The 22,794-nt window shown below is 43.0% G+C and overlaps 1 protein-coding gene across 2 annotated transcripts in view; it reads right to left on the reverse strand.

Moving 5' to 3' along the window:
• Window positions 1-1,056: 1,056 nt before the first annotated feature.
• Window positions 1,057-22,794, reverse strand: part of ascc1 (activating signal cointegrator 1 complex subunit 1) — a 41,704-nt gene continuing 19,966 nt past the window's right edge. The window contains exons 6-9 of one of the 2 annotated variants that reach the window (XM_068020448.1): window positions 18,684-18,803; window positions 13,477-13,601; window positions 12,578-12,657; window positions 1,057-1,518 (exon numbers count right to left, since the gene is read on the reverse strand). In XM_068020448.1, coding sequence (XP_067876549.1) covers window positions 1,402-1,518; window positions 12,578-12,657; window positions 13,477-13,601; window positions 18,684-18,803 — 442 coding nt within the window. In that variant the 3' untranslated portion in view covers window positions 1,057-1,401. The remainder of the gene's footprint in view (window positions 1,519-12,577; window positions 12,658-13,476; window positions 13,602-18,683; window positions 18,804-22,794) is intronic. The other variant, XM_068020450.1, reaches the window with a different exon arrangement.

The raw sequence follows: 22,794 nt of genomic DNA on the forward strand, positions 1-22,794 counted from the left end.
ACTGAAATGCCCCAAAAGGGTGAGGTTGAAACTGCAGCAAGTGAACTATGGGAAGAGTCTGTCAATTCTAGCCCATAAAGACCAAGTGAAGCAGTTCTATTAGCGTTCATATTTCATACTCGCCGGTTTGTCCGGTTTAAATTTTGAGCGTGGAGGTTTGGAAAGGGCTATTCTTAGCAGCATTGCCTTTTTGGTGAATAAGTTCTAAAATAATGCACCAAGATTGGTTTGTACTTACAACATGAGTTTGGAATTCTCATTTAAAAACGTAATGTGACATGCAAACCTCCACAGCATAAACCTATGTGGTGACATACCAGGTCTACAATTCCTGGTCTTACTCTGGGAATCGTGCAAATAGAGCTCTTTATGAGATTTGGTTGGTGTGTGGAGGGAAGGGGAGGGGATGCCATTTGGGGGCGACTTGGCTGATTAAATGGTGCATATTATTCAATTCTTTCTTTTTTCTTCCCGGGAATCTGCAGTACAGGGTCGAATTCATACTTCCAAATGGCTACCCTGCACCTTGTGCTGGATTTTCACAGTTGTGTCTGTTGTAGGACAAGGAAAAAAAAAACCCAAAACAGACCATATTCTGCAGGGAATTACATTAGGCTTTGCTTGTCTATGATGATTTATTTGCTACATGATAACCACATCTGCCACGCTCCAATGCTGCAACAAAATACTTTGGACACAGTTTACGGCAATCAGGACTGGGTGGAGCAGTAGGATAGCACACTGGCCTCTGGGATTTGGTTCTGAATCCTACAGTCATTGATACTGGTCTTAAAGCTTTCTCTGTCTGTTGGCCCCAAGGGTCATCTAAAAAATGCGTGCAACCAGTCACAATTCAGACATGAGTGGCCCAAATCAAAAATAAAATTGTAATCTGACAGAGAGCACAGGATCACCAGTGCAGGGTACAGAATATTCAGACAAAGTACAGGGCCGTTTGCATTTGACCATGCTATACCTGAATTTGGAGTATTTGGTTCTAGCAAATGGGAAAGTGCTCCATGTTTCAATGTCAATATCTCACCCCGAGTCAAGAAATATTCAACAAAAATTTTATATAGTACTGCAAATATTTCAATGTGCAAAACTGGGTTGACTATTAAAGAAACCCCAGGGTTTATGATGTGGAAACAAGTCTTTCCCCTGCAGTCTCCGATGCATCACTATCACTGTTCCGGCATGATCTTCCTGCAGAGTCACATCGATTCAGCTCCTTACTCCAGAAGGTAAGTGAGAAATGAATCACTGTTGAGAACTTGGAGCATTGGGGATTAACCGGTGTTGCCAAGTTGTGCAGAAGACAACTTTCGGTAATTTTTTTGGGGGGGTTTAATCCTGTAGATGGGAATCTGTTGATTAGTCTTGACTCAACAATACCGTACTCTACGAAAAGTTAATCGCGCCAGAAGAAGCATAGAACCCAGAACTGTCAGTGGAGAACCTCTGGGAGATGTGCACGGAATTCAGCTCCACCTCACCAAAATGGTAATTTTCACATTTCTGCAATGGAAAGAAAAGTATTAATACTTTAACCTACAAAACAGTGGGTCATTTTCCCTTTGGGTGCACTTAAAACTGCTGCTAGTTTGGTACATCGCAATGGGGGAAGAAAGCATTCTCAGCTGAACAGGGACTCAGCACTTGGGTAGTTGCACTATGATCAACATTCAAAGACTTGAGCCCAAAATCTAGGCTGACATTCCAGTACAGTACTGAGGAAGTGCTGCACTACCAGAGGTGCCATAATTCGAATGAGATGTTCAACTGAGGCCCCGTCTGCTCTCTTAGTTAGATGTAAAAGATCCCATGGCACTACTGCGAAGAACAGCAGGAGAGTTACCCCAGTGTCCTGGCCAATTTTTATCTCTCAATCAACATTACAAAAAACATGTTATCTGGTCATTATCACATTGCTGTTTGTGGGAGCTTGCTGTGTGCAAATTGGCTGCTGCATTTCCTACAATAGTGACTACACTTAAAGAGAATTCCACTGGCTGTAAAGCATTTTGGGACATTCTGAGGCCGTGGAAGATGCTACATAAGTGCAAGTCTCTCTTTTTGTATAATCTTTACCGTTCTGAATAAATAGAAACTCCTACAGTTGGCAGAACTGATATTGTTTCAACCTATAGATTTTCAAACAGAACTCCGCACCGCAGGATAATCCTGGGAGGTTCATCCAGTCACCAGATTTCTATTTGTCTGATGTCAAACATACTGCATGGAATGGGCACCCTGTCTGCAGAATTCAGTATTTTGCTTATATTTGTTGTTTATGTAGGTGGCATTCCTCTTGTTGTTTGCTAACAGAGTTTTGCAAAGGCAGCACAGTTTTCGTTTGGGTAGCTGTTTATGCCTTTAGTAAGAGAGGTCAGGTGATCCCCAAGAACATGTCAATTCTTTCAGAGCATCCCTTACTCAGAAAAATCATGATTTTAACCATTACCGTGCTGAACCCCAAGAACCTCATTCAATTGCACAACAGCTACTTCGACTGGAGGTTTGATCCTTATCCTGCTAAACTGGAATCTTGTACTCTTGCACATCAAATACCCTGAACGGCTACCCTTATAAGGTTGCACATAAAATACTGTAACTTGGTGCTTTAATCTTACTCTTCTGAACAAACGGGAACTCTGCACGACAAATGGAACAAGAAATGCTGATTGTAAGGGGTTTGGAAAATAAGACACTTATATTTCACTCCCATTTTGAGCTCAGTCTCCTGGTAAGACCATTTCTAGATCCGTGAAGTTAATCAGCTAATGGCTGAATCAGGTTTAGTTTAGTTTAGAGATACAGCACTGAAACAGGCCCTTCGGCCCACCGAGTCTGTGCTGATCAACCACCACCCATTTATACTAATGCTACACTAATCCCATATTCCTACCACATCCCCACCTGTCCCTATATTTCCCTACCACCTACCTACACTAGGGGCAATTGCTAATGGCCAATTTACCTATCAACCTGCAAGTCTTTGGCATGTGGGAGGAAACTGGAGCACCCAGTGGAAACCCCGGAGGTTAGCCCATTAGAAGATACAGTCCACGTTCAGTATGCCACAGATTCTTTAGAGCCAAGTATCTCACATTTTAACAGCACACTTGTGATAAAGAACATCTAAGAGTCAGAAACCATGGCCTGTTAGCTTTACCACAGAAAACTGAACATCTTACAATGTGGGTGAGGTGCAACACTCAACAGTGTAAAAGCTGCCAGTTATAGTGAAAAGGATTAAATGAGCTATTCGAAAGATTCTCAGAATCAAAAGAGATTGTCACTACCTGGGCAGCTGCTTCTGACTGAACTGGCCCTCTACCCACAACGAAACTCATTCAAAAAAAATCTCTCTGTACATATGGGTGTCCCTAGAGAGTTCAGCATTTATTGCCCATCCCTAACATTCTGAATGGCCATAAAAATTGTGTAAAGTGGACACTTGTAATTTTAGTGCCCGAGAACAATACAATAATATTATTTATAGTTATGCATCTCAACACCAGGTCAAAGCACTCCAAATTAATTTATTTTATGGATTGCAGACACTATTCTGCTGGCAAACAATAGCCATTTTGCACCAATATCCTACAAGCAACACTGAAATAATATTTAATCCATTTTTGTCTTTATTTGTTGATGGTGCAATGTTGGCTGGATGCCAGAAGAACACCCTGCTTGTCTTTGACTAGTACCAATGGTATCCTTAACTCCCATTAAAATAGGCAGACAGGGCCTCAACTTCCTAACCTAAGCATGGCAGCCTAAACAACGCAGCACTCAATGCTCCACTGGAACATCAGCCCAGAATGAAGGAACTCTTGTGAAGTAGAATAGTCTTTAGATGTAAGAATAAACTGGCCGGCTGAGATGGTTCCCATCTGCTTTCTCAGGTGGATGCTAAAAGATTCCATAGTGCTATCTGAAGAACAGGCAAGATCTCCACAATGTTCTGACTGATATTTATCCACCAACCAGATTATCACATTTCTGTTTGTGGGACCTTCCTGTATGGTAATTGGCTGTTATATTTAACTAGTGTTCTTCTTCTTTGGTCTCCTTGTCTCGAGAGACAATAGATAAGCACCTAGAGGTGGTCAGCGGTTTGTGAAGCAGCGCCTGGAGTGGCTATAAAGGCCAATTCTAGAGTGGTAGACTCTTCCACAGGCACTGCAGATAAAATTGGTTGTCGGGGCTGTTGCACAGTTGGCTCTCTCCTTGCGCTTCTGTCTTTTTTCCTGCCAACTGCTAAGTCTCTTCGACTAGTGTTACAGCATTTTAAAGTAACTTATTGTATGTAAAATATTGAGATGTTTCAGAGATGTAATAAAGTTCTACAAAAATGCAAGTTTTTTTTCCAATTACAATTTTCTGCTTCACATCAACCATGAAAAAAACAAGGATTTGCCTTTGGAGGCACAGGACTTGAAAATATAAGTTCTACAAAAGGGTTGATTTTTCGATTGTGAAGTGCAATTTAGATTAAACCTACCATTAGATAAAAGAACACAAGTTGGGAGCTTCCCTACAGGGGAAGGTGAGGAAGAGAAACAGAGGTGAACAACCCTTATACAGTTCAACTCTTGTATGTTGGAGAAAATACAATTCAACCGTCAAGACCAAGGAGCTTGTGCATCAATCATTCTACTAACAGTACAAGTGGATTTTTATTTTAGGATGACCATCCCTCATTGAGAAAGTTTCCTAATTATGAATGGGTTTGATATGGTAGACATTGATGTTTCCACTTATGGGGGAGTCCAAAACTAGGGTCAAATATAAGGTGGTCAGTAATAAATCCAAAAGGAAATTCAGGAGAAACTTCTTTACCCAGAGAACGGTTAGCATATGGAACTCTCTGCCACATGGAGTGGCTATGGTAATTAGCAAAGATGCATTTAAGGGGAAGCTAGAAAAGGACATGAGGGAGAAATGAATAACATAGAAACATAGAAAATAGGAGTAGGAGTAGGCCAATTGGCCCTTCGAGCCTGCTCTGCCATTCATTATGATCATGGCTGATCATCCAACTCAGTAGCCTGTTTCCGCTTTCGCCCCATATCCTTTGATCCCTTTAGACCCAAGAGTTATATCTAACTCCTTTTAGAAAACATTCAATGTTTTGGCCTCAACTACTTTCTGTGGTAGCGAATTCCACAGGCTCACCACTCTCTGGGTGAAGAAATTTCTCCTCATCTCAGTCCTAAAAGGTTTAGCCCGTATCCTTAAACTATGACCCCTGGTTCTGGACTCACCCACCATTGGGAACATCCTTCTTGCATCTACCCTGTCAAGTCCTGTTAGAATTTTATAGGTTTCTATGAGATTCCCCCCTCACTCTTCTGAACTCCAGCGAATATAATCCTAACTGACTCAATCTCTCTTCATATGTCAGTCCCGCCATCCCAGGAATCAGTCTGGCAAACCTTCGCTGCACTCCCTCTATAGCAAGAACATCCTTCCTCAGATAAGGAGACCAAAACAGCACACAATATTCCAAGTATGGCCTCACCAAGGCCCTGCATAATTGCAGCAAGACATCCCTGCTTCTGTACTCGAATCCTCTCGCTACGAAGGCCAACATACCATTTGCCTTTTTTACCGCCTGTGGCACTTGCATGCTTACCTTCAGCGACTGGTGTACGAGAACACCCAGGTCTCGCTGCATATTCCCCTCTCTCAGTTTATAGCCCGATAATAATCTGCCTTCCTGTTTTTGCTACCAAAGTGGATAACCTCACATTTATCCACATTATGCTGCATCTGCCATGCATTAGCCCACTCACTCAACTTGTCCAAATCACCCTGAAGCCTCTCTGCATCCTCCTCACAACTCACCCTCCCACCCAGTTTTGTGTCATCTGCAAATTTGGAGATATTACATTTAGTTCCCTCATCTAAATCATTAATGTATATTATGAATAGCTGGGGTCCCTGTGGTACCCCACTAGTCACTGCCTGCCATTCGGAAAAAGACCCATTTATCCCTACTCTTTGTTTTCTGTCCGCCAACCAACTTTCTATCCATCAATAGATGGACAAGGTGATAGGATTAGATAAAGTAGGGTGGGAGGAGGCTCATGTGGAACATAGGCAAGTTAGGCCAAATCACCTGTTTCTGTACTTTAAATTTTATGTAACTCTGCACAATAATGAAAAGGATGCAACATAACTTTGTAAGAGTACAAATGGAACAAAGGTGATTCCACATATCAAATTTAATTTATGAGAAGGTGTCTTTGAAAAGAGAAATTATAATAATGATTAAATTGCTCACAGCACTGAGGAGATCAAATACCAAGGCAATTAAGTTAAAATTAAGAATTTAGGACTACCATTGGTCAGATGGAACTTGCTCACCTAAAGGGTAATAACAGCTGCAGCATAAACTACTAAGGAAGGGTATTGAAACACAAAATAATTGGATCCGTTTCTGGACAATGAGGGATATAGTGGGAAGGGGGCAGGAATCTTTGGAAATCGGGACGGGCTCGTTGGATTAAACGACCTTTTACTATTCCAAAATGTTCTGTACTTAAAATGTCTGTGAAACTTGTTTGATTCCAATGGCATTTATCTATATGAGTGCTATAAGCACCTCAATTTAATTCTTTACCCTTTTCCCCACTGGTTTAATGGGACTGACAGAGGGTATGCTTTTTAAAAAAATATAAAATACAAGTTAATGTGATTCAACTACAGCAGAAGCAGAAAGAAGTGAACTCTTTGCCTCAGCTGCTATTGCAGCTCAGTATCATTTAAACTCAAAGGCGGCTTCTGCCGAAGTGCTGTGGTGCCTGAACAAATTCAAAGCTGATTGCTCCAGGTCTGATGTCGTCAGTGTTAGGCCACCTATAGTGGGATAGTAAATATAAAACCAGATGGAGCCTCATGGCCAGATCTTTCTCACAAGGCTCAAATATGTCCACCTGTTTTTCAATGACAGCAATTTCTTTGATAGAGTACATGCTTTTCTCATTTGATATAAAAGCATGACCTCTTCTGCTAGCCTAGTATCATGATGGTGAATGTATGTCATACAAAATAAAATCTGTTTCTCTATCTATATCTAAAGTCTGGTGTCTAGTGGGCATCTGTCACATTACAAAGTGTCACACTTTTGAGCTGCTGGCCTCAGATGTCAATCCTAAAGTCACAACCAAACAAGTATAGAGCTTACAATGGACAAGTAGCATCTTACATAAACATCAAGTAGAAGTAATTGTTTCCACATGTGCCATTTTGCAGGAATTAGACACCATGGTCTTCTCAACCAAGTCAAACACAGCTCCACATTATCACCAAAGTAATACATTGTACATTACATGGTATAGCACTTTTGGTCTTTCTAAGACAATGCATCACCCGAATGAAGGTGTTTTTGTTTTTATTCTTTCATGGCAAGACCAGCATTTATTGCCCATCCCTTATTGCCTTTGAGAAGGTGGTGATGAGCCACCTTCTTGAACTGCTGCAGTCAGTGTGGTGTTGGTACACCCACAGTGCTGTCAGGGAGCAAGTTCCAGGATTTTGACCCAGCAACAGTGAAGGAATGGCAATATAGTTCCACGTCAGGATGGTGTGTGGTGTGGAAGGGCAACTTGCCAGCAGTGATGTTCCTATGCGTCTGATAAGCTTGTTCTTCTAGGTGGTAGAGCTCACAGGTTTGGAAAGTGCTGCTGATGAAGCTTTAATGAGTTGCTGCAGTGCCGTTTGTAGATGGTACACACCAGTCACAGTGCAAAGCTGGTGGAAGGAATGAATGCTTAAGGCAGTGGATGGGGTGCCAATCAAGCGGACTGCTTTGTCTTGGTTGGTGTTGAGCTTCTTGGGTGTTGTTGGAGCTGCATCCATCCAGGCAAGTGGAGAGTATTCCATCACACTCCTGATTTGTGCCTTGTAGATAACTGACAGACTTTGGGAAGTCAGGAAGTGAGTTACTCGCCGCACAATTCCCAGCCACCAGAGATTTGAAAATTAAACAATAATGTGCTCACTGGATGACAAGAAATTCAAGTGGAGTGAACAGAAAAGTTCAGAATGACCAAATGTTGAGATTAACTTCAGTGCCCATGCCGTTGTTTCTAGAATTTACAGTGTGAAATGCTTTTTTGGTGATTAACAAAAATGCTGTGGCTGCATTAAGCAACAAGGAAAAGTATATTTAGCACAGGAACTGTGCAGTGTCATAGCTGGTCCACTGGATTCAGCGAGCAAACCAAAACATCACATTATCTGATAGCAGCAAGCTCCAAAAATGTCACCTGCATTCTGAAGCATGGTAAATCGCTCTCAGATGATGAACTTATCAAGAGTGTTACACAGAGTAGTGCTGACATATTGTTCAGTGACTTTCCCTGACAAGGACAAACTGTGCAGTGCAGAGCAGAAATGCCTTTTGGTCAAAATACTGCCAAGGACAAGGTCCAGTGCATATCTAAAAATATCAGAGAACAACTCAAGATTGGTTTGCAAAAGGTTGCTATTTGCTTACTGTGTCTTGATGGAACTACCGATGTGACTAAGCGAGAGAGAGAGACAATTTGCAGCTGGCCCAAAGATGCATGTAGATTAACTGAAGCTGTTCAGTTTACCAGAGAAAATACAAGGAAAGATCACAAAGTAAGACATCTATGGAGAAAATATGTGTGACTGAAAGAATCAGCTTCCTGGTTTGTTGAGTCAGAAAGTGAGGCATTTAGTTGGCCCACTTCAGTGCTTGCAATCATCAACCTGGCCTCAGAATGACACAACAGTGAAGAATCTGGAAGACATCCTGAAGACAGTAATGAAGATTACAAACCACACAGCAGCTTGAGCTCTGAAACACCATCACAGTACAAAACTTTGCTGATGTATAAATCACTTCAGGTTGGTTAGTCAGGGGCAAGCGTTGGATTGATTTGTGGTACCGCCTTGATTGGCACAGCTGTCTCAGAGGGAGAAAGGTGAAGATTATCACAGTCGGCCTTCCATGGGTTACCAACTTAATGCTTTTTTTAAAAACTGATTTTATAAGGCATTGCAGTAAACTAAAAAAAACCCCTGCAAAACTGGGGAACATAAGCAACCGACAGAGAAAAGTCAACATGAAAAGTGTGTCAAAAATATAATAAGACGACAAGTTGTGCAGACAAGAAGTGCACAGAGGTAAAATGTTTAACATATTATAGACATAGGTATATAAACTAAAGGGGAAAATATCCAATTTAGAAAGCAACAGGACACCATAAACAAATATTGCACACTGTGTAATCAACAAGTGAAGCCTTAAATCCAATGACAACTCACTCTTGAAATCTCTTCTTCTACATAGAAAATGCTTCATTTACTAAATAATAAGACAGGAGTGTAACAGCTTTCCTTCAAATTTAACAGCTATACACATGGGATTGATTACATGGATATTACCCGGGAGAGCTCGTCATATTTATTTTCTCATTACCTGTGTTGCAGCTGCTTCCTGCCCAATTCCTCAGAGCAATTTCTAGGTCCCCTACACCCATCAGGACTCACAAACAGGAGTGCATATCCCAATGCACAGAATTGCCAATTACATATCTGTATGAAGGTCAAACTTTTAAGGTTACTTTTAGCATCACTGCAAAGCTAAGCAAGGAATCTAATCATTTTCTTTTAAAACACTGCACTACTCAAATGTTAATCTTTAAAAATAAAACACATGATTGAAGTTTTTTGCAGATTATTATTTTCCATTATATCTCAAATCTAGTGTCAAAAGCCAACTTCTTAATCCCAGTGAAAAATAATGGGAGCTTTAACGTAATCTGTTATCAGAATGGCTGTGTTTTCTCTTGGTTTATTTGTTTGAAGAACATTCTTTAGATTATAAACGATGACATTTTAAAACTGCTCAGATGCTTTTGTGTTTCCCCCGATTGGGTGTCGAAGAACAGTTGCTCCCAATATGTTTTGACTTCTAAAAAAATGCTGATGCTCCACTTTTACCATCTGGCCCAATTAACAATACAAAGGGTTTAGAAGACCTTAGTACGACTGTTTAGCAATTCCCTGTCAGATCTGAACAGCTTGATTTTAAACTTTCCAGTTTTTGAGCATTTAAAAAGGAACTGTAATTATTTTCGTTAGGAGCTCATAGTTAAGTATGATGGCTTTTCACTGCAGTGAAACTACAATCTTTGTTCACTTCTCACAGACTGAGGAATTTCAATCATTATCATCTGTATAAAAACAATTTCCAATACACTTCTGTCGTCCGATATTTAGGGGTTAGTGAGCCTGTGGCTATGAGAGACCCTGTACCTGTACACTAAAATCCCCAACAACAAGGAGCTCTGTTGAGTAGGAGTTAAAGGGGGAAACTCTGTTTACAATTCCCACATGGCAAGTTCGGAATCTTGGCTCAGATGGAGAGTCACCACCCCTCCCCTCCCCTGGCCTGCGCTCATGCAGTTCCTTAAGGCCAACTGCACATCAGGGAATATCAGAATAGGCTGTCTGTTCACCCATTCGGCTGGTGAACAGTGGGGCGTGGGAGAGAAAATAAGAAAATAAATTAAAACACATGAGACAATCAGAAATAAAACTCTTCAGTCATGCAGTTACATAGCGGCTTACATGTCAAAACAACATAGTCTCTATACTTGTGTAGAGTACTATTATGCAATCAAATATGCCAGTGATTCTTTATCAAAATCTACATGCATGCCACAAGATAAGTGACCAAATAATACGCTCTCTGGTGATATGGGTGGGTTAAGAGGGGAATTTGACCAGGGCATTGGGAGAACGGCATTATTCCATTTGAATAGTGCCCTAGGTTCTTTAACAACCATCTCTACAGGCAATCGGAACAAGATCTAAAGTCTTATTTGAAGGAAGGCACCTCGAACAATGCAGCACTTTCTCAGCAACCTGTCAGCCTAGATTATCTGCTCAAAGCCTACTGTGCAGCTCAAACTCTTAATTTTCTAATTTAGAAATGAGATTATCCAATGAGGGAAGCCGATGCCCCATAACATCAACAATGGATCTTCCTCCACTGTTCACTTTGTCAGATATGGTGTTCATTGATGGTTCTGCTACTAAAATGCAATTATTCTCTCTCTGTATATAGATAAAAAGAAATATTTGCACTTATGTAATATCTTTCATTACCTCACAATACCATAAAGCACTTTACAGCCAATGAAGTGCTGTTGATGCAGTCACTGTTGTAATATCAGAAATATGGCACCCAATTTGTGCACAGCTCCCATAATAGACGATGTGATAATGACCAGATAATCTGTTTTTAGGTGTTGAATGAGGGATAAATATTGACCAGGTTACCGGGGTCAACTCCCCGTACTTCTTCAAAATAGTGGATGGGATATTTTATGTCCATTAGAGAGGGCAGATGGGCCCTTGGTTTAATGTCTCACCTAAGAGACAGAATGGAATTGAACCCACAACCTTCTGACTCAGAGGCAGCAATGCTACCCATCAAGCCACGATTGACATATTTCTCACTATACTGGGAAAATCAATTTTGAGTACTGAAGTTTGAGCTAAGTGTACCATAAGACTGCTCCACCTAGACACTTAACAGTAGTAGGGTAGTGAAAAAAAAGCAATGAGATCCCTCACCCTAATCATGGTCAAAGTCAGCAGAGACCAGGGGAAGGATTTTCCTTGCAAGCTTCCGAACCCTGCCCTGAGGCTGAAATGTGGGTCAGCAGCCCCACTGTGTGGGAGACAGCCATTTCATAATGATTTTCCCTGAATTGGCCAATTAATGGCCAAAGAGTTGGCTTGCCGTCCAAGAAAGGGCAGTGGGCAGGCTCTCGAAGTTGGAGGGCCAATCAGAGGTCTTCCAGCTTGAAAGGAGTATCAGATTGCAATGGAAGATGTAAGGGGAGGGTGCTTCAAAATGGAGGCACCCTCTCTCCAACATATTTTAAATTTAAATTAAAAGTTGGCTTTTGCAGCCAAGCCACTACTGTTATGGGTGGTGGGGCGGGGAAGCCCCTCCACAGGGTGGTCTGCGGTTGCTGCTGCACACAGACAGGCAGGGAGGGCCTCTTGGCCTGCCTGGAGCGCTGGCCCCTTGTCTGCCGCCAGGAGGCTGCCTCCAAACAGTTAAATGCATCGGTGTAGACTCGATGGGCCGAAGGGCCTCTTCTGCACTGTATTATTCTGTAATTCTGTGAAACTGGACCCCGCTGCCTGTGGGGACCTGGAGGCTAACTGGAAAATTCTAGCTTCCTTTAAATGGCCGTTAATTGGTTTAATCGGCTACCTGCCACTTGTCGCGCACCCATCCCACCTCCAGAAAAACAGCCCAGAGACGGGATGGAGCCCGGGAACTAGCACACTGGCCAGTGGCGCTATTTTTAGCGCCTGCCCACCTCTGATCTTACTTGGCACCTACCTGTTTTGTACAGCTCACCACTACACCAGTTGGAGCGCCTAGCCACTGACCCAACTAGGAGATGTTCGGAGTATTTTCAATTGCAGTTAACATTCTATAATTGTGCTAAGAAGCATGGAAACAGAATTTATTTTCCTAATTTGAGTTTGCTACAAGGTTACCAACCTTTAATACATTTCGTGCATCAAACGACTCCCTTTCACGCAAATTCTGCTTCCCCAGAGTGCTGTTGGCTCGACCTTCCACTAAAAGGTGACAAAGGTTTTTGTTATTCACATGCTATCTCAGCCACCAAAATGGAATTACAAAAAACAAAACTTATGACTGCAGCTCAGAAATATCCCTGGCTCTCACATTTGTTAGCTCCCCAGTGCTGAGCTCAGATGGTGTGAACTAGGTATTGATATCCCAGCTACCTTTAATTCTACGCCAACTTCCCTCCTGCAGGTGTCCACTCCTTCTGGGGGACAGCTTCACAGGTGCTGCTCGCCCTCTGTCTGTTCACTCATATTGACCATTCATCACTTGTGAGTTACGTCAATGAGGGCTTATCACAACTCTGAAACAACTCTGAGCAATCTCAAAGAGAACAAGCTAATCTTATCAAAACCCCATCAGCAAACAAGCCTCCTACCAGATAAAAAGGGACTAAAATTTCATCAGTTTCTTGGAGGCCTAAAACAAATAAGCAACTCAATACTGATATCAGTATTCTGCTCACCTTCACGATTCCACACACACACCCCCCCAACCACTACACCTCTTGCTCTCTCCAGCAAACTACAGAATAAGATTGTGTGCCTTATCTATGTGCGTACATCGTATTGACTCTATGCCTGAAATCTTAACTTGCCTTTTCTATCTGCAGATGTTAATGCACCTGTTGTGCAAGTCCTGTGAAGCACCTTTATCGCAGTACCTTTAATTCTGAGGGTTAATATCATGGCCTTTACAGCATGCTGCGCATTGGCATGTTAAGGCTCTTTGTATTGATCACACTGTGTGACTGGCATAGAGTGATATTGCATTGGGTGTGGCAAATGGAATAAGTATTTCACACATACCTGTTGGGTCCCTTCTGAAAAGAGTGTTCATCAAAGTAGCATGGAGCTTCACCCTGTCCCATTCCTTCTCCGTCAGCCCCGAGGCAACAAATCGCTCCATCAGCCCATCTACAACCAGCTGTAATCTGTGCACAAAGGAATAAACAGGTCACAGAAACAACAGGAGCGTGCACCAAAACCGGATGATCACAGATTGATGGTTTACAGCAGCTTACCTCACCTGCTCTCACATCTGGCCAGCTTTTGTTCCAAGGTGGGGTTTTTTCCCCACTCTAATGAGGCATGGGAAGGAGAAGGGGAAAGTGAGGAACTAACCATTGCCCATCTCACGCCAAGCCTGTGCGACAATCTCAGTGCACCATTGTTAGCAAGCGCTGAAGAATCTCAACCACCATTTCTTGGGTCAGAGGATCTGGAATTGGCTGTTGAGCCCATCAAGGCTTCCTTGCTATTTCAATGACTGTGGCACATCTAACTTTTGAATTCTCTGCCCTTTCTCCATAATCCCCGAATAGCTTCATTCTCCCAAGCACCTCCCTTTTAAACACTCAAATTTCTTCTGCATCTACAGACTCCTCAATTTGCTTTTAGTCAGCTCAGTTTCCATTCTAAGATAATGGCCATCTCCCTCCAGTCTTCCCCATTTATTTCGATTTAAAAAGCATCAGTACTAGATAGCACTCATTGGTGGGCTTTTTTTTCATGAGTTTCATCATGGCTCAGTCTAATCTATCTCATCGAAAATTCATCTGCAGTAGAGGTCAGTAGAAGATTGCTTGATTTTGTCCCTTCAAACCCCGGGCACTGAGGCCCCCAAACACTAATTCAGCACAGCTCAGGCAATTGAACTTAAGAGCCTTGAAAGTCGGCGATTAGGGTCGTGCTATTTGGAAAGAAGGCTGCATGTGTCCTGGCTTTTATAACCCCTTCAGAATCAGCCTGTATTATTTGCTCAAGTCCTGGAGTGGGACTTGAACCTTCTGACTCAAGGGAGAACCTGTTTTAATGATGACAGGAATTGGAGGGTGGTGGGGGGAAATTTCTTTTTTTGAAAATTGAGAATTATTTCTCATTTTCTTCTGTCCAAAATGTACATCTTGAAAACTGAAAATGAAGTTTTGGAAAAGGGGACCAGTTGACACAAAAAGCCTTGAGAAATCTTGCTGTTTTGATGTAATTAGGAAATATGATGCTCAATGACAAAGGGTCTCTGATTTTAGGGCATTATTGAGGAACATTTCTCAAAGAGCCAATTAACACTCCCACAGAAGATAACTTTGCATAAGGATGCTGACAGTTAAAAACCCATCTGGTACACTCATTTTCTTCAGGGAAGGAAATCTGTCATCCTTACTTGGTCTGGCCTACGTGTAACTCCAGATTCACAGCAACGTGGTTGACTCTTAACTGCCCTCTGAAATGGCCTTGCAAGCCATTCAGTTGCATCGAACCGCTGCAGAAAATTTGAATTAAAAAAATGGACCAACCTAGGCAATAGAAATGAAAAAGGCATACTCTGCTCATTCCTCCTCACTAACAGCTGGGGATGTGCGCTAAAATTGGGAGAGCTGGCCCACAGATTTGTCAAGCAGCAGCCCCTGACACAGTCAAGCTCATTGAATCATACCTTACTAGCCAATGTAAGACAGTCACTCCCTCCACCACTGGCACACAAGTGGCAGCAGTGTGTACCATCTACAAGATGCATTGCAGCAACCCGCCAAGGCTCCTTCGACAGCACCTTCCAAACCTGAGACCTCTACCACCTAGAAGAAAAAGGGCACCAGGCGCATGGAAACATCACCACCTCCAAGTTCCCCTCCAAGTCACACACGCCATTCCTTCACAGTTGCTGGGTCAAAATTCTGGAATTTCCTCCCTTACACTACACGAACTGCAGTGGTTGAAGAAGCTGTCGCACTACCACCTTCTCAAGGGCAATTAGGGATGGGCAATAAATGCCGGCACTGATAGTGATACTCTCATCCATGAACAGATTTAAAAAAAACAACACATACTGCACTTTATAAATATAAAATGGTTAAAAACAATTCCCATCTTGGGGGCAGTCAAAAGGGCATGACTAAAATAGTCTCAGCAACACAAGTAAAGTTACTTTCAGCAGACAAGGGCTTTGCGTTGTCCCACAGAAACTGGTCACAGTAGGAATTCACCAAGTAGAACTGATGTCAGTAACTTGATCCTTTGGGCGAATGAAGCAAGGTAGAAAATGTTTTTACACTGTGGTGAGCTAGAGAGAGAAGACCAGTGCCCAATCATTTACGACTCCCAAATTGGAAACCCAGCGAGCCCTCCTGCCATCCGACTTGTGAGGATGGGCAAGTAAGAACACCAACCCCGTGGAACCCACAGGTAGGAGCCAACTCAACTTACACTGCCACAATGCAGAAGTCCCTGGAGCAGAGTGTGACGCTGGGCAGTAAGGCATGTACAGCAGCATAGCTGTCAGGTCCCCTGCATAGGTGAGAGTCACTTCCATTTTCCATGTCAATAAGCAACAATAAACTGGAAACGTTTAATAGTGCCTAATTCATTGCATTACAATGGGGGGATTGCTAAAACAGCTCTTCGGACTGTACAGTAAATGCAGTGCTGAAGCTTTAAATTACCATCAGGAGTGACTTCCAAGTGTCTTTCTTAACGGTTATTCAGACTGTGTCCTGTATTTTACAAGAAGTACATGTCGTGTGAAGGGCACCTATAAATCAACAATATCTCTGTGCATTCCAACCCCTTGATTTGTGTGCACTCAGGTGACATCCTGGCTTCAGTACATGTTTGCAATACTTTTCAGTGGATTTCAATTCTTTAAAGACCATCTTTTAGTCATTTTACTGTTTCACTGCCTTTCACTCACATCCACCAAGAAAACAACCAAGGCTCATGGCTTAGAGCAAGATAAAAAGGAAACTGCGCATGTAAAATCAAATCAGAAAATGCTAGAAATGCACAGCTGTGCACACTTCATCAGTAGCATCAGAACGGTTTTTAAATCTCACAGCTACTGAATGACCTGCTGAGTACTTCCAGCATTTTACGGTTCTATTTTGTCTCTATAACATGGGATTCAGCGAATTTTACCAGTGTTCCAAAAATCACATTTCACTGCTTCATTTGTCAGTGCCCTTGCCACCCCAACCCATGAAAACCAAAAACCAATGATCTTGAAAATGACCAAGGACCAATTAGAAAAAATACAAGGGAAAACTGCACAGCAAATAAAGACAACCTTGCACGTCATCATGGTCTCAGAAACATCCCAATGAATTATTTTGAAAGACAATGGGCATCACCTAGACAAATCCAGCCACCATTTCACAGAATCATAGACTGATTCAGTACAGGAAGAGGCCATTTGGTCCATCATGCCTACGGTGGCTCTTTCAAAGAGCTATCCAATTTGTCCCACTGACCTGCTCTCTCCTCAAAGTTCTGCAAATGTTTCCCCTTCCCTCTGGCAAATTATTATTCAATCTGCTTCTACCACCCTTTCAGGTAGTGAGTTCCAGATCATAACTCACTGCATTAAAAAAAAAAATTGTCACAGCAAGATTCCCAAAATAGCTACAATATGAATAGCTGGTTAACCTGTTTTTTTTGAGCCATTGGATGCTGCACAGATGCCCCTCTACATTGCTTTCATTGGTCTCACCAAAGCCTTTGACCTCGTCAGCAGACGTGGTCTCTTCAGACTACTAGAAAAGATTGGATGCCCACCAAAGCTACTAAGTATCATCACCTCATTCCATGACAATATGAAAGGCACAATTCAACATGGTGGCTCCTCCTCAGAGCCCTTTCCTATCCTGAGTGGCGTGAAACAGGGCTGTGTTCTCGCACCCACACTTTTTGGGATTTTCTTCTCCCTGCTGCTTTCATATGTGTTCAAGTCCTCTGAAGAAGGAATTTTCCTCCACACAAGATCAGGGGGCAGGTTGTTTAACCTTGCCCGTCTAAGAGCGAAGTCCAAAGTACGGAAAGTCCTCATCAGGGAACTCCTCTTTGCTGACGATGCTGCTTTAACATCTCACACTCAAGAATGCCTGCAGAGTCTCATCGACAGGTTTGCGGCTGCCTGCAATGAATTTGGCCTAACCATCAGCCTCAAGAAAACAAACATCATGGGGCAGGATGTCAGAAATGCTCCATCCATCAATATTGGCGACCACGCTCTGGAAGTGGTTCAAGAGTTCACCTACCTAGGCTCAACTATCACCAATAACCTGTCTCTAGATGCAGAAATCAACAAGCGCATGGGAAAGGCTTCCACTGCTATGTCCAGACTGGCCAAGAGAGTGTGGGAAAATGGCGCACTGACACGGAACACAAAAGTCCGAGTGTATCAGGCCTGTGTCCTCAGTACCTTGCTCTATGGCAGCGAGGCCTGGACAACGTATGTCAGCCAAGAGCGACGTCTCAATTCATTCCATCTTCGCTGCCTCCGGAGAATACTTGGTATCAGGTGGCAGGACCATATCTCCAACACAGAAGTCCTCGAGGCGGCCAACATCCCCAGCTTGTACACACTACTGAGTCAGCGGCGCTTGAGATGGCTTGGCCATGTGAGCCGCATGGAAGATGGCAGGATCCCCAAAGACACATTGTACAGCGAGCTCGCCACTGGTATCAGACCCTCCGGCCGTCCATGTCTCCGCTATAAAGACGTCTGCAAACGCGACATGAAATCCTGTGACATTGATCACAAGTCGTGGGAGTCAGTTGCCAGCGTTCGCCAGAGCTGGCGGGCAGCCATAAAGACGGGGCTAAAATGTGGCGAGTCGAAGAGACTTAGTAGTTGGCAGGAAAAAAGACAGAGGCGCAAGGGGAGAGCCAACTGTGCAACAGCCCCGACAAACAAAGTTCTCTGCAGCACTTGTGGAAGAGCCTGTCACTCTAGAATTGGCCTTTATAGCCACGCCAGACGCTGCTTCACAAACCACTGACCACCTCCAGGCGCGTATCCATTGTCTCTCGAGATAAGGAGGCCCAAAAGAAGACAAAGAAGGATGCTGCACGAATGTCGGGCAAGAATTAGAAGTTTGATCACTGGGCGGGAGAAAGGAGAGGGGAGGGGATATTTATTTTTTACATCCATGGTCTACAAAGGGAAATAATCTCCTCAGCTCTTAGTCATCCCCAGAAACCACTTTGGGATAGAATGAACTGACATGTTCTTCATCACTTACTTATCTGTCCCATTCTTCATTTCAATTTTTCCATAAAGTATATCCACCATGCTTGGGTCGTCATTCATGTATTCGATCCCTTTCACCCTCACGAGGAGCGGCTTTCCACCAGTAAGCTTACTAGAACAGAAGGATAGTGCAAGGCAGTCAGAGGACAAGTAATGCACTCAACACAGTTACAGCCACAGCAACTGCTCAAAAGCCTGGGATAGCAGAATTAAACAAAATGTTGCCCAATAAGGGCTTCAGAGATAATATATAAAATTACAAAAGCGAGCAGTGAATTGTACAAGGCATTAGTGAGACCGCATCTGGAGTATTGTGGACAGTTTTGGTCCACTTACTTGAGGAGGGATGTAGTTGCATTGGAGGCAGTTCAGAGGAGGTTCACTAGATTGATTCCAGAGATGAGGGGTTTGTCTTATGAAGAGAGATTGTGCAGTTTAGGCCTTTACTCGAGTTTAGAAGAATGAGAGGAGATCTAATTGACGTACATAAGATAATTAAGGGGATTGACAAAGTAGACGCAGAGAGAAGGTTTCCTCTTGTGGGGCAATCTAGAACGAGAGGTCATAGTTTTAGGATAAGGGGTAGCAGATTTAAAACAGAGATAAGGAGAAATTATTTCTCTCAAAGGGTTGCGGGTCTGTGGAATTCACTACCCCAGAGTGCGGTGGATGCCGGGACATTGAGTAAATTTGAGGAGATAGACAGATTTTTAATTAGTAAATGGTTGAAAGGTTATGGAGAACGGGCAGGAAAGTGAAGTTGAGGCCGAGACGAGATCAGCCATGATTGTATTGAATAGCGGAGCAAGCTCCAGGGGCTGAATTGCCTGCTCCTGCTCCTAGTTCTTATGTTTAATGAGCTTCATCTGAACACCATGCCCAGGGACACAAGAAAACAAGAATAAGTCAAGGGCAGGAAAAGGCCATTTGGCTCTTTCAGCCTCATCCCTTCAGGTGTTAAAAAAAATTATTCTTTTATGGGACGTGGGCATCGCTGGCAAGGCCAGCACTTGTTGCCCATCCTCAATTACCCTGGAGAAAGTGGTGTTCAGCCACTTTCTTGAACTAGCTGCAGTCCATGTGGCATAGGTACACCCACAGTGCTGTTAGGGAATGCCTGGTTTTTGACCCAGCGACAGTGAAGGAACGACGATATAGTTCCAAGTCAGAGTGGTGTGTGGCCTGGAGGGGAACTTGGCAGGTGGTGCTGTTCCCATGCGTCTGCTGCCCTTGTCCAGCTTAGCATCCGACTGCATGAATTTCTTTAATGTCTTTGATTCCATTATCTTACCTGATAGATCAACTTAAACATTTACCATTTAATAACCATTTTTATATTATCCATTTTAATTGACTTTTCACTAATTTAAACTTGCATCTTCCTACATTACAACAATGATTACACCGCAAACAGTACGCCATTGGCTGTCAAGTGCTTTGAGACATCCGATGGTCATGAAAGGCACTATATAAATGCAAGTCTTTCTTCCCGACTAACATTAGAGTAGCACTGTGGGCTCCCCTTACCTATGCCATTTTACGTTTTATGTACGTCTGAGGTTTGCTCCTTCAACTTTCCTCTTAGGGTGTCAATCTTGGACAATAGGCCCACTTTCACCTCATGAGTCAGAAGGCTGTGGGTTCAAGTCCCAATCTAGAGATCCAAGTACATAAACCAGGCTGACACTCCAGTGTCGTACCGAGGGAATGCTGCACTGTCAGAGGTGCCGTTTTTCAAATGAGATGTTAAACAGAGGCCCCATCTGCCCTCTCAAGTGGAAGTGAAAGATCCCACTGCACTATTGGAAGAAAAACAGGAGAGTTCTCCCTGGTGTCCTGGGCAATATTTATCCCTCAATCAACATCACTAAAAATCAGATTATCTGGTTATCATCACATTGCTGTTTGTGGGATCTTGCTGTGCACAAATCGGCTGCCTTGTTTCCTACATTGCAACAGAGACTACACTTCAAAAGTAATTCGTTGGCAGTAAAGCACTTTGGGATGCCCTGAGGTTGTGAAAGGTGCTATATGAATACAAGTTCTTTCTTTCTAATCTTTCTTCATAACTTCACCCCTTTACAATTGGAGCCAAGCTCATTGCTGCTCAGTTCACCCTCTTCAATGCATGTATAGCCCTTTAGAACAGTGGCAGTCAAAGCAGAATAAAAGTAACAAAGATACGTGAATCCTTTGGAACATACTCTTGAATGTGTTATTATATTCACAGAATTTACAACACAAAGGCAGCTATCTGTCTTATGCTGGTGATAGCTCTTCAATGGCACCGTCTACACTAATCACACTTTCTTGTCCTTTCTATATTCTTGCTGTTCACATCCTTATCCAATTCCCCTTAAAGGGTGGGCTGATTAGCTCAGTTCTTTAACGCGTGGTGCAAATACAGCAAAGGTTGAGGGCAATTTCACCGTAAGGGCTAACAAGGTGTTTCCACTGCTGCAATGGCCTAAAGGTTAAGCTGTTGTTGTTGAAATCCTGAGGGATTCCCCTGCACTAGCTCGATTTCAAAACAGTCCCATTTCCTCCCCATTAAATGCAGCTGCAATCTTTGCTTCCTGATCCAGAGTGAAATGCTGCATAAAAACACTACAGAAACCACAGCTGCTCAAACATTCATAGGGGAGAAGGACCCAAATCTACTTGCCAGCACATCAAAAAATTACTGCATGGAATTACAGTATTACTCCATGATGCAGCATGAAAACAGGAAGTTTACAAACTTTTTTTTCCATAGTTTTAAATAGTTATTGTCTATACAGAATATAAACCACTTGGATGTGATGTGTCATTTAAACTCCTGGGGACTCACCTTTCTCACAGGTTAATTTGTTTAATTCATTTTTTACTGAATGTCAGAATCACACCAGGTCTATGAAACATCCACAGTGTACACTTACTGTATAATCATAACCCAGTAAACTACCGCAAAGAGCTTAAGACACATAACATGTGGACCAGGTGCTGGAACGTGGGATTAGATTGGGCGGCTAGTTTTTTTTTGGCTAACACAGACACGACTGGCTGAATGGCCTTCTTCTGTGCTGTAATTTTTCTCTGGTTCTATATTGTAAAACACAACACACTGAAAAGATATAACCCGATAACATCACACACCTCTCAACAGGGACCCAACTTGCCTAATTTGCTATCATCACAGCGTGCGTTTCACAATGCGTCCTCTGCTGCAAACAGTTTACCTCGGGTGCACTGCAAGACCAAAATACAGGGAAGTTCCTATAAATAGTTTGGAATACTTACAATAAGCAAACTCTATTCAGCTCATTACAACAGTAACTACTCTTCAAAAAGTAGTTCATTGGCTGGAAAACGCTTTGGGACATCCTGAGGTCCTGAAAGCCGCTACACAAATGCAATTCTTTGTGTCAAGCCACTGCTTCCGCACTCCTTGCATAACGAACTCAATCAAGGATTATTCTCCTTCCCCACCCGTGCCACCCCCCCCCCCCCCCACCCCCACCTCTGAATCTCTTTCCCATGTGAACCAAACAGCAGCTGACAAGAGCTGTGCGCTACAGACACCAACAATCTCAGGGGCGTGATGACTTTATAAAGCAATCTCAGATTTAATATGCGATCGGGACAGCCTGGACGTGTTGGTGCATTATTCTATAACCAGTCATCTGTTACTCTCAGTGTAATGCTCTCCAGTGTGGTAACACCTCATTCTGCTTCACCACCCTTTTCAAATGTATTTTTCTGTGTTTCTGACTGCAAATAATGTGACAGGTCAAGGTTCTGGGCAGAATTCGCTTATAAATGATCAGATTGAACTGGTGGTCAGTGGCAGCGCTCAAAAGTAACGGAGGTATCGTGCTTCACAGCACGTAGCACAGCCTGACACATGAAGAGGTGGGGGAATGGCAGTGAATTTCCTCAGAGCTTCTCTCACAATGCCACAATTTTGCTGGAAACCACAACAGAACAGGAGACATTCCAAGGAAATTCAGTCCACCAACCCAGGATTCAGCTAGTGTAACTCCTCTTTTACAACAGTGACTACCCTCCAAAAGCAGTATATTGGCTGTAAAGAGCTTTGGAGCGTCCAGAGGTCGTGAAAGGTA

Source organism: Heterodontus francisci, chromosome 42 (genome assembly GCF_036365525.1).
Source record: "Heterodontus francisci isolate sHetFra1 chromosome 42, sHetFra1.hap1, whole genome shotgun sequence".
In the NCBI taxonomy this organism is placed as follows: Eukaryota; Metazoa; Chordata; class Chondrichthyes; order Heterodontiformes; family Heterodontidae; genus Heterodontus; species Heterodontus francisci.